This window comes from Heterodontus francisci, chromosome 22 (assembly GCF_036365525.1).
Source record: "Heterodontus francisci isolate sHetFra1 chromosome 22, sHetFra1.hap1, whole genome shotgun sequence".
Taxonomy (NCBI): Eukaryota; Metazoa; Chordata; class Chondrichthyes; order Heterodontiformes; family Heterodontidae; genus Heterodontus; species Heterodontus francisci.
In genome coordinates this window covers 77,692,919-77,706,616 of record NC_090392.1, presented here as the reverse complement: position 1 = coordinate 77,706,616, position 13,698 = coordinate 77,692,919, and the positions used below count along the sequence as shown (strand labels likewise).

At 42.7% G+C, this 13,698-nt stretch overlaps 1 protein-coding gene across 1 annotated transcript in view; it reads left to right on the top strand.

Annotated features, from left to right (window-relative positions):
• LOC137381474 (coatomer subunit delta) overlaps positions 1-12,280 on the top strand; it is a 34,900-nt gene extending 22,620 nt beyond the window's left edge. The window contains exons 6-10 of the mRNA XM_068054129.1: positions 3,336-3,501; positions 7,188-7,335; positions 8,840-8,948; positions 9,672-9,876; positions 11,623-12,280. Of these exons, the coding sequence (XP_067910230.1) occupies positions 3,336-3,501; positions 7,188-7,335; positions 8,840-8,948; positions 9,672-9,876; positions 11,623-11,712 (718 nt within the window). The 3' untranslated portion in view covers positions 11,713-12,280. The remainder of the gene's footprint in view (positions 1-3,335; positions 3,502-7,187; positions 7,336-8,839; positions 8,949-9,671; positions 9,877-11,622) is intronic.
• The last annotated feature ends 1,418 nt before the right edge of the window (positions 12,281-13,698 follow it).

Below are 13,698 nucleotides of genomic sequence, written 5' to 3'. Positions count from 1 at the left end.
TTTAGTGCACAAGAGCAACTGGCTGATTTCCCTCTAGGAAGATTTACCAAGAACCAATTTTTTTTTTCTTATAAAAGTTTCCTTTTCCCGAGAATATATAATTCCCAAAATTCTCTCTCGGATGTACTAACAGCAGAAGGGGCATGCAATGATGCTGACTGGTTCTTTTATCTTATTTGAATGTTTGTTTTTTTACATCAGGGATCAGGAATGAAAGTTTTTTCGGGCTGTAAAGTGACTTGTGCTTAGCCAGTTTTATTTGTATTAATTTCCCCCTAATTTGCTACCTTGCTCAGAGAACCCATAGGATAGTACAGTGGCATTTCACCTTCGGAACTTGGGTTCACAGCAGTCTAGAATGTAATGCCTGCTTGTTGAGAGAGTCTTAAATGAAATAATTTCTGGCAATGTTAATCTAAATTCTAGTGGATGTGAATCTCTAGCACACATGTATGATTAATTGGCAATCTCCTTTAGAGAGACTGCAGACCACTAGTGTGGGAAATGGTCAATTGTTATGCTGTTGTAATAGGTATTCTAGCAAGTTTGGATTTGAGACACATTGAGTTAAGTAGAATGGACTTTACACTGACCATGGAATGGCCTGTCCTCTAGATTGGAGTCGTGGATCTGCTACTGCCGTTATATCAAACAAAATTTCCATTTCCACTTGCATTGTATGACTTATTGCAGGCATCAAGTGGCAGGACAGTGCTGAACACTGTCCTCGAGTATTGCAGTATAACTGGAACTGAGGCCATGTTCAAAAATATTGCATTGCTCTCTGCCATTTGCATGCCTGATTGTAGAATCCCAAAGCTGTCTTCTACAGCAAGCTGCAGTCAGGCCCTTGCAACAGTGGTGGACTGATGAAATGCTATAAAAGCACTGAACACTATAAAGGCACATGAAAGGCCACCTTGAAATCCTGCAATATTATCCCTGATACCTGGGAAGATAGTGATTGACAAAATGGTGATGCCAATATGTCAGCCAGATCAGCTTGAATGAGTGAGATTGCAGAGTCTGGCTGTCCAATGCCTGGCATGCTGCTTTAGTGCATCCACAACACCGAGACTTCTGCATTGATTTATAATGTCAGTTATACAACACAGAAACAGGCCCTTCAGCCCATCGTGTCCGTGCTGGCCATCAAGCACCTATCTATTCTAATCCCATTTTCCAGCACTTGGCCCGTAGCCTTGTTTGCTATGGCGCTTCAAGTGCTCATCTAAATGCTGCTTAAGTGTTGTGAGGGTTCCTGCCTCTATCACCCCTTCAGATTTGAAAGGAAACTCTGCCACTCTTGCCTGAATTAGGAGTGTTTGCTGCTGGCACCAAGTGCTTCAAATGGAAAGTGCCTGTTTTCCTTCACCAGCTTCCCTACCTGATGAACAGAAAATTCAAAGTTTTACAGGTATGGGTTGCAGTCTTTGGCTGCTGCCAGTATAAGAGCTTTCCAAATGCTTTGAAACATTGGTTATTTGTTTATTTTCTGGGATTTGTAATCAGATAACTAGGTTCACATGGTGGTAATCTGGTTACATTTTTCTCATCGCTGTTGGTCTTTTACTCTACTTTAATCCCTGACCCCAAAGGTACTTTAATTGTTTTTATCTCTACTGATTTGAAGTTGTTGACATTTTGCTTGGGATCCTGTTCTATGGCCACCACTTGACTTGAGCGCCTTATCCAGTCTTCCGTGTGTGTGCCTCAATCAGTGTTGGCAAGCTGTTTGCTTTGCAAACCAGCCTGATTCCCATCCTCCCCGGGCATTCATATCTGCATTCCAGCCAGTGTCACTGAATAAGGGACGAGATCTGTGGCTGATGATTTTTTTTTCCATCACCCTGCCTTCAAGACCTGAGATCTTGGCCAAGTGTTGCCCTTTCTGCTGACAGTAACTAACTGGGCATGGGCATCTGCATGTTTTCAGCACCATACTGGGCAATGTCAGTGTTTGTCTCTCTACTCTTAGTTTAATACTTTGACAATTACTCCTGTGTGTCAATTCTGTAGGATGAATGGATTACTTTTCCTCTTGATCTCCAAGTTATGAAACTGAGCTGACAGTTTAATTTTATAGCATGTGATTTTGTTACCTATTTACATATCTGTGGACAAAGTATTAGAGATGAGAGTGCGACCAACAGGACCAGCTGAGTTAGTTAGGGGTAGACGGTGGTGCAGTGATAATGTCACTGGACTAGTAATCCAGAGGCCCAGGCTAATGCCCTTGTGGCGTGGGTTCAAATCCCACCATGGGAGCTGGTGATGTGTAAATTCAACTAATTAATTAAAAAAATCTAGGATTGAAAACTAGTCTCAGTAATGGCACCATTACTATCATTGTCATAAAAACCTATCTGGTTCCCTAATGTCCTTTTTAGAGGGGAAATCTGGCCTACACGTGACTGCAGACCCACAGCAAAAAAATAAAATGTGACTCTCAACTGCCCTCTGAAATGGCCTAGCAAGCCGCTCAGTTGTCAAGGGCAATTAAGGGTGGCAACAAATAGTCATAGAGATACAGCACTGAAACAGGCCCTTCGGCCCACCAAGTCCGCACCGACCATCAACCACCCATTTATACTAATCCTACATTAAACCCATATTCCTACCACATCCCCACCTTCCCTCAATTCTCCTACCACCTACCTACACTAGGGGCAATATTTTTTACAATGGCCAATTTGCCTATCAACCTGCAAATCTTTGGCATGTGGGAAGAAACAGGAGCACCCGGAGGAAACCCACGCGGTCACAGGGAGAACTTGCAAACTCTGCACAGGCAGTACCCAAAACAGAACCCGGGTCACTGTAAGGCTGCGGTGCTAACCACTGTGCCGCCCTTGCCAGCAATGCCCACATCCCATGAAAGAATTTTTTTTTTTAAAGCTCACACCCAACCTTGAGTGCATAAACTAGTCTGGCAGTTCAGTGCTGTGCTGCATTGTCAGAGGTGCCATCTTACAAATGAGCCATTAAAACCTGTCTTGGGTGCACATAAAGGTGTCTATGGTATTCAAAGGAGAGCAGAATATTCTGTGTCCTGTGAACCAGAGTTGCCAAAAATGAATTAGTTATTCATCTCATTCCCGCTCGAGACCTTGCTGTGTCCAAATTAACTCTTTATTGGCTATGTAACAATGACTGTGTTTCGGAAGTATTGCATGGATTTTGAAGCATTTTGGGATGTAATGGGATGCTCTATGAAAGCAAGCTCTCTGTTTCTTCAGTGTTGTTGACTAACATTCTGAAGTAATGATTCAGGTGTCTATTGTCACATCATGAGCTCTTCATGACTGATGTACCTTCTCTGGTAACTTTTACAGTGTACATCTGAAGATTGAAGAGAAGATATCACTGACATGTGGCCGGGATGGTGGCTTGCAAAACATGGAAGTACATGGCATGATCATGCTCCGGGTTAGTGATGAAAAGCAGGGGAAAATTCGTCTTCAAGTGGAGAATGATGACAAAAAAGGGGTTCAGTTACAGGTAAAAGCTACATGTGGCTGAGTCTTGTTTGGCTCATTTGTAGTTATTGGGGGTTGTGCTCTATTTTTAAATTCCTCAGTGTTTTACTCTTATCAGTGTTGTCGGCCTCCTCTCGATCCCTTCTTTGTTCTTTCGGTCGCCTCTTCTGAAAATGTTGACTCTGCTTTTTGGACTTCCAAAAGGCATTTGATACAGTGCCACACAACAGCCTTGTGAGCAAAGTTATAGCTCATGGAATACAAAGGATGTTAGCAATGTGGGTACAGAATTAGCTGAGCGACAGGAAACAAAGAATAGTGCTTAATGGGTGTTTTTTGGGCGGGAGGAATGTATGTACTGGAGTTCCCCAGAGGTCAGTGTTGGGACCCTTGCTTTTCTGGATTCATATTAGGGGCGGCGCAGTGGTTAGCACCGCAGCCTCACAGCTCCAGTGACCCGGGTTCAATTCTGGGTACTGCCTGTGTGGAGTTTGCAAGTTCTCCCTGTGTCTGCGTGGGTTTCCTCCGGGTGCTCCGGTTTCCTCCCACATGCCAAAGACTTGCAGGTTGATAGGTAAATTGGCCATTATAAATTGCCCCTAGTATAGGTAGGTGGTAGGGGGATGTGGTAGGAATATGGAATTAGTGTAGGATTAGTATAAATGGGTGGTTGATGGTCGGCACAGACTCGGTGGGCCGAAGGGCCTGTTTCAGTGCTGTATCTCTAAAACTAAAAAAGCTAAATATTAACGACCTAGACCTTGGTGTACAAGGCACAATTTCAAAATTTGTGGATGATATGAAACTGGGAAGCATTGTGAACTGTGAAGAGGATAGTGTAGAACTGCAAAGGACGTAGACAAGTGGAATGGGCGGATAGGTGGCAGATGAAGGTCGATGTGGAGAAATGTGAAATGATTCATTTTGGTAGGAAGAACATGGAGAAACAATATAAAATAAAGGGTACAATTCCAAAGGCGGGTGCAGGAGCAGAGGGACCTGGAGATATATGTGCACAAGTCATCAGAGGTGGCAGAGCAGGTTGAGAGAGCGCTTAATAAAGCATCGAGTTTCCTGGGCTTTATTAATAGGGGCATAGAGTACAAGAGCAAGGAGGTTCTGTTGAACTTATATAAGACACTAGTTTGGCCTCAGCTGGAGTGTTGTGTCCAGTTCTGTGCTGTGCCATCTATGAGGAACTTCAGTTACGAAGATAGTTTAGAGAAATTAGGACTGTTTTCCTTGGAGAAGAGAAGGCTGAGAGATGATTTGATAGAGGTATTAAAAATCATGAGGGGTCTGGACAGAGTAGAAAGAGAAAAACTGTTCCCACTTGTGAAAGGATTGAGAACGAGAGGGCACAGATTTAAAGTAATGGGGAAGAGAAGCAAAAATGACATGAGGAAAAACCTTTTCATGCAGCGAGTGGTTAAGGTCTGGACTGCGCTGCCTGAGAATGTGGTGGAGGCAGGTTCAATTGAAGCATTCAAAAGGGAATTGGGCTGTTTTATGGAAAAAAAAAAGAATGTGCAGGGTTACAGAGAGAAGTTGGGGGAATGGCACTCAGTGAATTGCTGTTTTGGAGAGCTGGTGCAGACACGATGGGCCAAATGGCCGCCTGCACTGTAACATTTCTATGTTTCTATGATTCTGCTGAGCTGTGGGGCTACAGGTACCATTCAGTTCCAGTGCCTTGCTCTTGTGGCTGTCCTTCAAGTGTGAGCCTCAATAGTGAGTACTGGAAAGCCATTGAACTGTCGAGGACACCACAACGGTGATGGATCCTATCCTTGCTCAACTTCTATACATCTTCATGTCCAGCAAGTGGCCGCTGTATAGCTAATAGGGAGAGGAAATACTGTTTGATTTTCTCTTGGCTGAGTTCAATTACAGTGCCCCACTTTCAACTAGCATCCCTGTTAGCACCCTAGATTTGTGATTGAACCTGGGACTGTCCCAGTAAGTATGGCTGTGTTACTCACTGTAACCCTTTGGAGTCATTGGGAAGAGCCCTGTGGCCGTTTAATTTTTATTCAGCAGTAATATGTGTTTATTCTCTTAAAATTGTAAAAGCCATTGAAAAAAATAGATGTGAACGAGCAGCTATTCAAATCCCACTTGTATTCACATTTTCTCAAGATTGAGAGTTGCTTTGGCATCACTGTCAGTTTTTGTTCTCCTGATGATATCCATGCAGTCAGTCCCTGCTTACAATATCAAACGGACCTTTTATGGAAGCATCTAAGTGATTTCACACTTGAAGGACTTGATGCTACACCCAAAACTTGTCCTGGTGCTTTGGTGTATCTACAAGGTTAAGACTTGTAAAGAGTGGGATGAGGAGTGACAAGAAGAAATATTTGTTTGCACAGAAGGTGATGAGCAATGATTGCCAAGCAGGGTTATTGAGGGCAGGATAGTCATAGAGAGATGCAGCACTGAAACAGGCCCTTCAGCCTACCGAGTCCATGCCGACCATCAACCACCCATTTATACTAATCCTACATTAATCCCATTTTTCCCCCTCACATCCCCACCTTCCCTCAATTCTGCTACCACCTACCTATGCTAGGGGCAATTTTATTTTTACAATGGCCAATTTACCTATCAACCCTCAAGTCTTTGGCATGTGGGAGGAAACCTGAGCACCCAGAGGAAACCCACGTGGTCACAGGGAGAACTTGCAAACTCCGCACACAGGCAGTACCCAGAACTGAACCCAGGTCGCTGGAGCTGTGAGGCTGCAGTGCTAGCCACTGCGCCACTGTGCTCAGTGTCATACTTTGTTTTATAATGCTCCTGTAAAGTACCTTGGGGTGTTTTATCACGTTAAAGCTGCTATATAGATATAGTTGTTGTTGACATCTGCATTATAAGAGTTGATTGTCAGAATCGCTAGAAATTAATCAAAATGAGAAATTAACTAATGTATATTGCATAGATTTTATGCATAGCGGAGATAGTGAAGACAAATTTAAGGAACAGCTGGATGCTGTCATTTTTGCCCAGTTGTAACTTGTGATCAGAAAACGTCTGTTTTGTGTTTGAACTGTTAACAAATGGATCAACTAACGGTGCAGTGATTAAACCCATGACTGTGATTAGGTCCATGACTTTATTGGTCGTATGGTTTAATACCATCCTACTTGACTCATTTACTTGGCTGAGATCTTTTTTAATTCATGAGATGTGTGGGTATTGCTAATAAGGGCATTGCCCATCCCTAATTGCCTGTGAGACAACTGAGTGGCTTGCTAGGCCATTTCAGAGGATAGTTGAGTTAACAGCATTGCTGTGGGTCTGGAGCCTCACATAGGCCAGACCAGCAGACTTACTTCCCTAAGGGCCACCAGAGAAGCAGATTTTTTTTTTTTTTGCAACAAACTGGTAGTTTCATGCTCACCATGACTGATACTATTAAATCTAAATTTCCCAGCTGTCATGGTGGGTTTTGAACTTGTCTCCAGGTAATGTGTGCCGGGATCGCTAGTCCAGTCACGTAACCACTCTGTTACTGTACCTGCTAAGAATTACCTCTCCCAAAGTCTTCAGATTGTACTTGGATTTGAAAAAAAATTGAAGTAGCAGATAAGTCTGAGGGGCAACAGGAAAAATAAGCACATCTCAAGCTGCTCTGGACAAGAAATGAGATGACAATGCCATTTATTTCCAGGCTAAACCTTTGTTTTTTTGTGGTGTTGTCTACAGACTCATCCGAACGTGGATAAGAAACTTTTCACGACAGACTCTGTGATAGGCCTAAAGAACCCAGAGAAGTCCTTTCCGCTGAATAACGATGTTGGGGTCCTGAAGTGGAGATTGCAAACTAATGATGACGCCTTTATTCCCCTCACCAGTAAGTTTTTAAACCTATACTGGTGATTAACACTTGGGCACCTTCCAGTCTGGTTCAAGAAAATGTGCTAATTAATTTACAGAAGTATTGGAACGGCTATGGCACACATTGTGTTGATATGTTGCCTTTTGTGCATACTTGATTTTCATTGTTCCAGCATTGGTGGCCATGCTTTCAGTTCTCTAGGCCCTGAGCTCTAGAATTCTTTTCCTAATTCACTTCTTCTCCTTTTTAAGATGCTCCTTAACACTTTCATCAAGCTTATGGTAGCCAGTCCGAATATCTCCGAATGTGACTTGGTGTCAGATTTTGTTTGCTAATACTCCCGTAAAGCACCTTGGGATATTTTACTACGTTTTTAAGGTGCTATATATGTAGGTTGTATCATGCGGCAAACTCAGGAACACCTTTCTAGGAAGTAAAATTAGAGGCAGTCCCCCTTGGCTTTCCAGTGGCTGGTTATAAATTGGGTGTAATTTATTGCTTAGAACTACTCAAAACAACCTTAGTGCAGTACTGTGATACTCTGACAATAAACCCAACAGGAAGTGCTAAATGTGGAAACTTGTCTGTTAGCCCTGCTAGCTTTTTCTTGTGACCTGTTCAGGAATAACAAGAAAAACAGCTTTTATCTTTGGTGGAAAAATTAGGCATTTAAAATTGTAATGCAAAAGAAAGCTGAGTGTGTTTGGAATACGATAAGAACCAAATGTTTTTATTCGTAATGGTATAAATGTGTATTAAACGGGAGTGAAGCATTTTTTCTTTGAAAAATTGCAGATCGTACATTTAATTTTACAAGCCCTGAAATCGCCATTTCTCTGACACTGGACTCGTGCATCTTGCCCACATTGCCCTGGTCCAAATCATTTCTATTAGTAGCTGTGCCTTTAGTTGCTTAGCCCTCACTGTGGAACTCCTTCCTTAAATCCCTCCATCTCTCCACTTCCCCCTGTTCCTTTATATTGCTCCTTAAAACTTGCCTCTCATCCCTTTCTAATATCTCCATTTATAGCTCAGAGACCCATTTTATTCCTTATACCTCTGAAGTACCTTTGAATGTTTCACTACATCACAACACTATATGTCATTTGTTAAATCATTAATGCACAGACCAGAGTGTTAGCATCTAATGATTCTACGTTCGGGTTTTAGCATAGAGAGTTTCTGATTGCTGGCTGGTCATCATAGGAATAAAGCTGCATGTCTGTGAAGGTGATGTATCTATTCGTTTTCTGTAAACGCTGCAACATTTTTTGTAATCAGTGTTATTGAGAACGCTGATCACTTATGTGACCTAATTCAATTGCGGGACAGGCTTTAACAGCTCTTTCAAAGGGCTGGCCCAAACACAATGGGCCGAAAGGTGGCCTCCTGTGCTAGAAGATTTTGAGGGGCTGAATGGCCTCTTCCTGTTTCTTCTTTCCTAAGAAAGGCGCAGTTCAAAATTAAGTTAAAGCTGTCCTCTTCAGGGTGGTTTCAATACTTTCTCTTTCTAACTTAGTTAACTGCTGGCCTTCGGAGAGTGCCACTGGTTGTGATGTAAATATTGAGTATGAACTACAGGAGAGCACTCTGGAACTAAACGACGTGATCATCTCCATTCCCATTCCGTAAGTTTTTGTGGCTGAAAATGTTAATTTTTCTAAGTTTTCCCTCTGATTTATTCCCTGCTTCTCTCCTCCTAGTGCTGATGCCAGAAACAGCAGCACTCCTTTCAGCCTCCCACATATCCACCTAGTCAGTGAGGTTTGGCTGTCCATCTGCAGGGACCATTGCAATTGATTGCGATAAAATATTACATTGTGTTTCAAATTTTGAACCAGTCACATGGTCTTTTTTGATCTTGTGCACTGATGTGCCTCCCTATTTAAAAACACCAAAAGTGCTAGAAACATCAGGTCAGGCAGCACCTGTAGCAAGAGAAACAGTTAACATTATAGGTGGATGATCTTTCATCATCGACCTGAAACGTTAACTTTGGTTCTCTCTCCACAGATACTATGTGGCCTGAGTATTACCAGCATTTTTGGTGTTTATTTCAGATTTTCAGCATCTGCAGTATTTTACTTCAGAACCTGCCTATTTATATGGTTTTCTCTTTTTAAATGTTATATTGAGGTTAATGTTACAGTAATAAAGTTATGCCTGACATCCAAGTATTTACAATTGCATAACTATAATGCAATTTATTTTAGTGACAGAATATGTGAGCTGTAAACTTTAAAACAAATCTTCCAGGCCGGAAATCTGGAATTGCTTGAAGTAGCCAGAACACTGTGAATGGATGTTTGCCAGATCGTACTATAATGACAGTTCTCTTCCGTTGTACCTAGGGCTGGTGTTGGTGCCCCATTAATTGGGGAACTCGATGGCGAGTATCGCCATGACAGCCGGAAAAACATTCTCGAGTGGTGCCTACCAGTCATCGATGCCAAAAATAAATCTGGCAGCCTGGAGTTCAGTATAGCTGGACAGCCCAATGATTTCTTCCCAGTCAATGTCTCCTTTGTATCCAAAAGGAACTATTGCAATATACAGGTATGAACTCCCACCAATAAAACGTAGTGCCAGTCTGGTCCGGTTTCTTCTGGTGTATTTTGTGTTGTATTTGACCCTGAGATGAGCTGCCGAGCGCACATCCATGTTAATATATTCAAGGCAGAGTTAGATGGATTTTTGATTGCCAAGAGAGTCAAAGGTTATGGGGGGGGCAGACACGAAAGTGGAGTTGAGGCCACAATCAGATCAACCATAATCTTATCAAATGGTGGAGCAGGCTCGAGGAGCTGAATGGCCTACTTTCGTTCACAATTCTTGTCGTCTTGTGTTCATTGTATATCAGTTGTTTAATTGTATGCAGGTGGAGGGCATTAATTACGATAGAGACACACTTTGGGGTGATGGTTGAGTTAGGAGGTGCATACTTGTAATGTTTCACTCTCTAAATAAATGTTGGACTGAGTGAAGATTGGTTCCAGTACTATCCTTCAACTGGCTTTCTGGAATATAACAATCTGTGGCATCACCAAGACCACCTACTTCCACCTCCAGACTGTTGCCTGACTCTGCACCTGCCTCAGCTCATCTGCTGAAACCCTCATTGTGCCTTTTTGTTACCTTTAGATTTGAGCATTCCAACACTGTCCTGGTCAGTCTCCCATCTTCCATCCTCCATAAACTTGAAGTGATCCAAAGCTCTGCTGCCGATATCTTAACTCTCAGCAAGTTCTGTTCACCTGTCTCCCCTGTGCTCGCTGACCTACATTGGATCCAGCAATGCCTCAGTTTTAAAATTCCTATCCTGGTTTTCAAATTCTTGTGGCCTTGCTCCTCCCCATCTCTGTAACCTCCTCTAGTGCGTCTGTGCTACTCTAGTTCTGGCTTTGTGCGCATCCCCTATTGTAATTGCTCGTTTGTAGGTAGCTGTGCTTTTAGCTGCTTAAGCTGTAAACTCTGGAATTCCCTAAACCTATCTGCATCTCTACCTCTCTCCTCCTTTAAGAGCCTCTTTAAAATTTACTTCTTTGGCCGAGCTTTTGATTTATCTTGTTGGTTTGGTGTCAAATTTTGTTAGTGCTCTTAAATTTTACTACCTGAAAGGTGCTATATAAATGAAATTGTTGTGGTGCAGGACAACCATTGCATTGAATTTATGCTGAAGGAATATTTTTTTTAAATTTCATGGATGTGAGCATCGCTGGCAAGGCCAGCATTTATTGCCCATCCCTAATTGTCCTCGAGAAGCTGGTGGTGAGCAATCTTCTTGAACTGCTGCAGTCCACCTGGTGTGGGGAACACCCATAGTGCTGTTTGGGAGGGAGTTCCAGCATTTTGATCTAGTGACCAGGAAGGGACGGTGATATATTTCCAAATCAGGATGGTGTTTGGAAGGAGGCGGCTGTTGGCCCGATCAAAAGATCTTTCGTGTAAATCAAGCAGTTTTCCCAATTCCAAAAGTGCAAGTTTTCCTGAAGTATACAAAATACATAGTTACAAAACAGTGCACATGGAAGCATTGAAGAGAACACTATGCTAATTCATTAGATGACCTCCAACTGTAAACTTAAAGCCATATATTTAAAGTAGCTGGCAGTGAGCTCAAGATGATGTCTAATTCTGGAGTTTCACAGATGGAGATTGTTTTTTGGGAACGTTCAAGTAATCAGCTGGGAAGAGATGCAAAGTAATGAGGTGGTAGCTAGTACCCACAAGACTGGCCTCTGCTTTTCCAGGAGAAAGTTGAGCAGAAATAAAAATACTTTTCTCTTTCCCCTTCATCCCCAGGTGACTGGAATCAGTCATGTCGACAGCAACAGTCCTGTGAGATTTTCCATGGAAACTATGCTACTGGTTGACAAATATGAAATACTGTAACATCAGTGCACAACAGATATCCAGAAATCACAAGAACAGATGTCGCCGAGCTGCACACAAGATTGAAGACCCTAAACTTCAAAAATAAAATCGCACAGTGTTTGTGTATATGAAACGATTCAGAGCATCTAGACAGCAAAGTGGTTTATTATGTCGTCCAAACCTGCCTACTATTCTCAGATCTGAAAAGGAGTTTGATATTAATATTTTAATTAACCAACAAGTAAACACTTGTCTTTGTTTTGAAAGGTGGGGTGGGTGGGTGGGAGGGGAATGACATTTGGTAGCACCTACAGTGTCATGTATTTCAGCTGCAGCACCTGTTATTCCCTATCATATTGCCTCCTTGGCTGTAATTATCGTTTTAGCCCTTTTGTTGAGTTAGTTCCAATGTGAAGTGATATTTTTTTCCTTTTTCTTTTTCTCTTTGATTTGGATGAAAGATGATCGAAGCAGAAATTTTGTAACCCTGTAAAATGTATGAGGGAATATGACAACATTCCAGTGTAAAAAGATTTAACTAAAAAAAAATGTAATCTTTAAAAATGATTAAAAGTATATTGTAAAACTGAAAAGACAATGTTGCTTTGCTTTCCCTCCTGTTGGGAAAGTGTTTATAGCAATGATCGCACCTGTGGAGTTACGTCACATTGGTGGTTGGGGGGAGGGGGGGTGTTGGGGGGTGCAAAACCCAGGTAGGCATTATGGTCACGAGTAGAGTGCCTTGGTGGGGTGGGGGGAGAATTGGATGTTGGAGCATAGCCATCTGTCTTGTTGAAAATCCATGGGCCATGTTTCTTTGCTGAAAAATCCATCAATTTTGAAGCAGGAGCGTACTTGAAATGAACCGAAATGTGTCATTTTTAATATAAACATTCAGCATTTTCCACTGGAGCATTTCTTGCACTGGTCCAGAAATGCAGCACTAATTTCCTGCCTTCCATATTTGATTTTCCTCCTCAGGTTTTCATGCTTGTGTTTAATCTTTTCCAAAACACGGAAAGGATTGTCTTACCTACAGCTTAAATTGCAAAGCACATGTACTTGTATTCACATGTCAGAGGCTACTAATTGGGGCTGTTCATTTGCAGGCTTTTTAAGGGTATTGCTAACTTTCCAGGCTGCCTTGGATGGATAGAAGCTGTAGCAGCAAGCGTGAGAGGAAGAACAAGGGATTGAAATCATTGGTGGTGAGTGTGTGTGTGTTGGAAGTTCTGAAATCAGAACAAGGAGTAGTTACTAGTTCTGATGAAAGACCATCAACCTGAAACAATAACTGTTTCACTCTCCAGATGCTGTCTGACCAGACTGTTTCCAGCATTTTCTGTTTTTATTTTGAATGGTAGTTAAGGCTGAGATAGCAACTAGGCTACATATAATTCACTCCTTATGGTATGTGAGCTGTCATGCATTTGTCTTCCTAAGCTGTCGAGTAGGATGTCAGCTACACGTGTGGCTGCAAATACTGAGTTACATGTGAGAAGCAGAAGCTGCTCAATAGCCTTGGAGGTCAAAGGTAGGATTTAAGTTTGTTGTAGAAGGCTGTGATCAATGTTCTCGCTGAAGGTTCCAGGTATAATAAAATACCCGAGTTAGGAAAGCAGGATCTTTGGTTTCCTGAGCCATCAAACTTGGGTGGAATTTTACCTTGGCAGGACCAGCCAAAATGTCGGGTGCAAGCCCGCCTCCGCCTGGCCTGGGAGCTGCACTGTAATTTTGTGTGACACAGGCCATTAACTGACCTCAGGAGGGACTTCTGCCCCTCTGAGACAGGGAGTCCCGCCTCCAAGAGCTGCCGGCCTATCAACGAGCGGCAGCTCTCGGTCCGAGCCATGCCACTGGGAATGGTGGCTGCTGTTGGGACTGTAGCTAAGGAAAGGAGCAAGAGGGACGCCAACCTCAGAAAAAAGGCAGGTTTTTGGGGCCTCGCCAGGGACAATCAGCCAGGTCCTGTTGAGGCAAAGGGGGGTCCATTGGGAGGAGTGG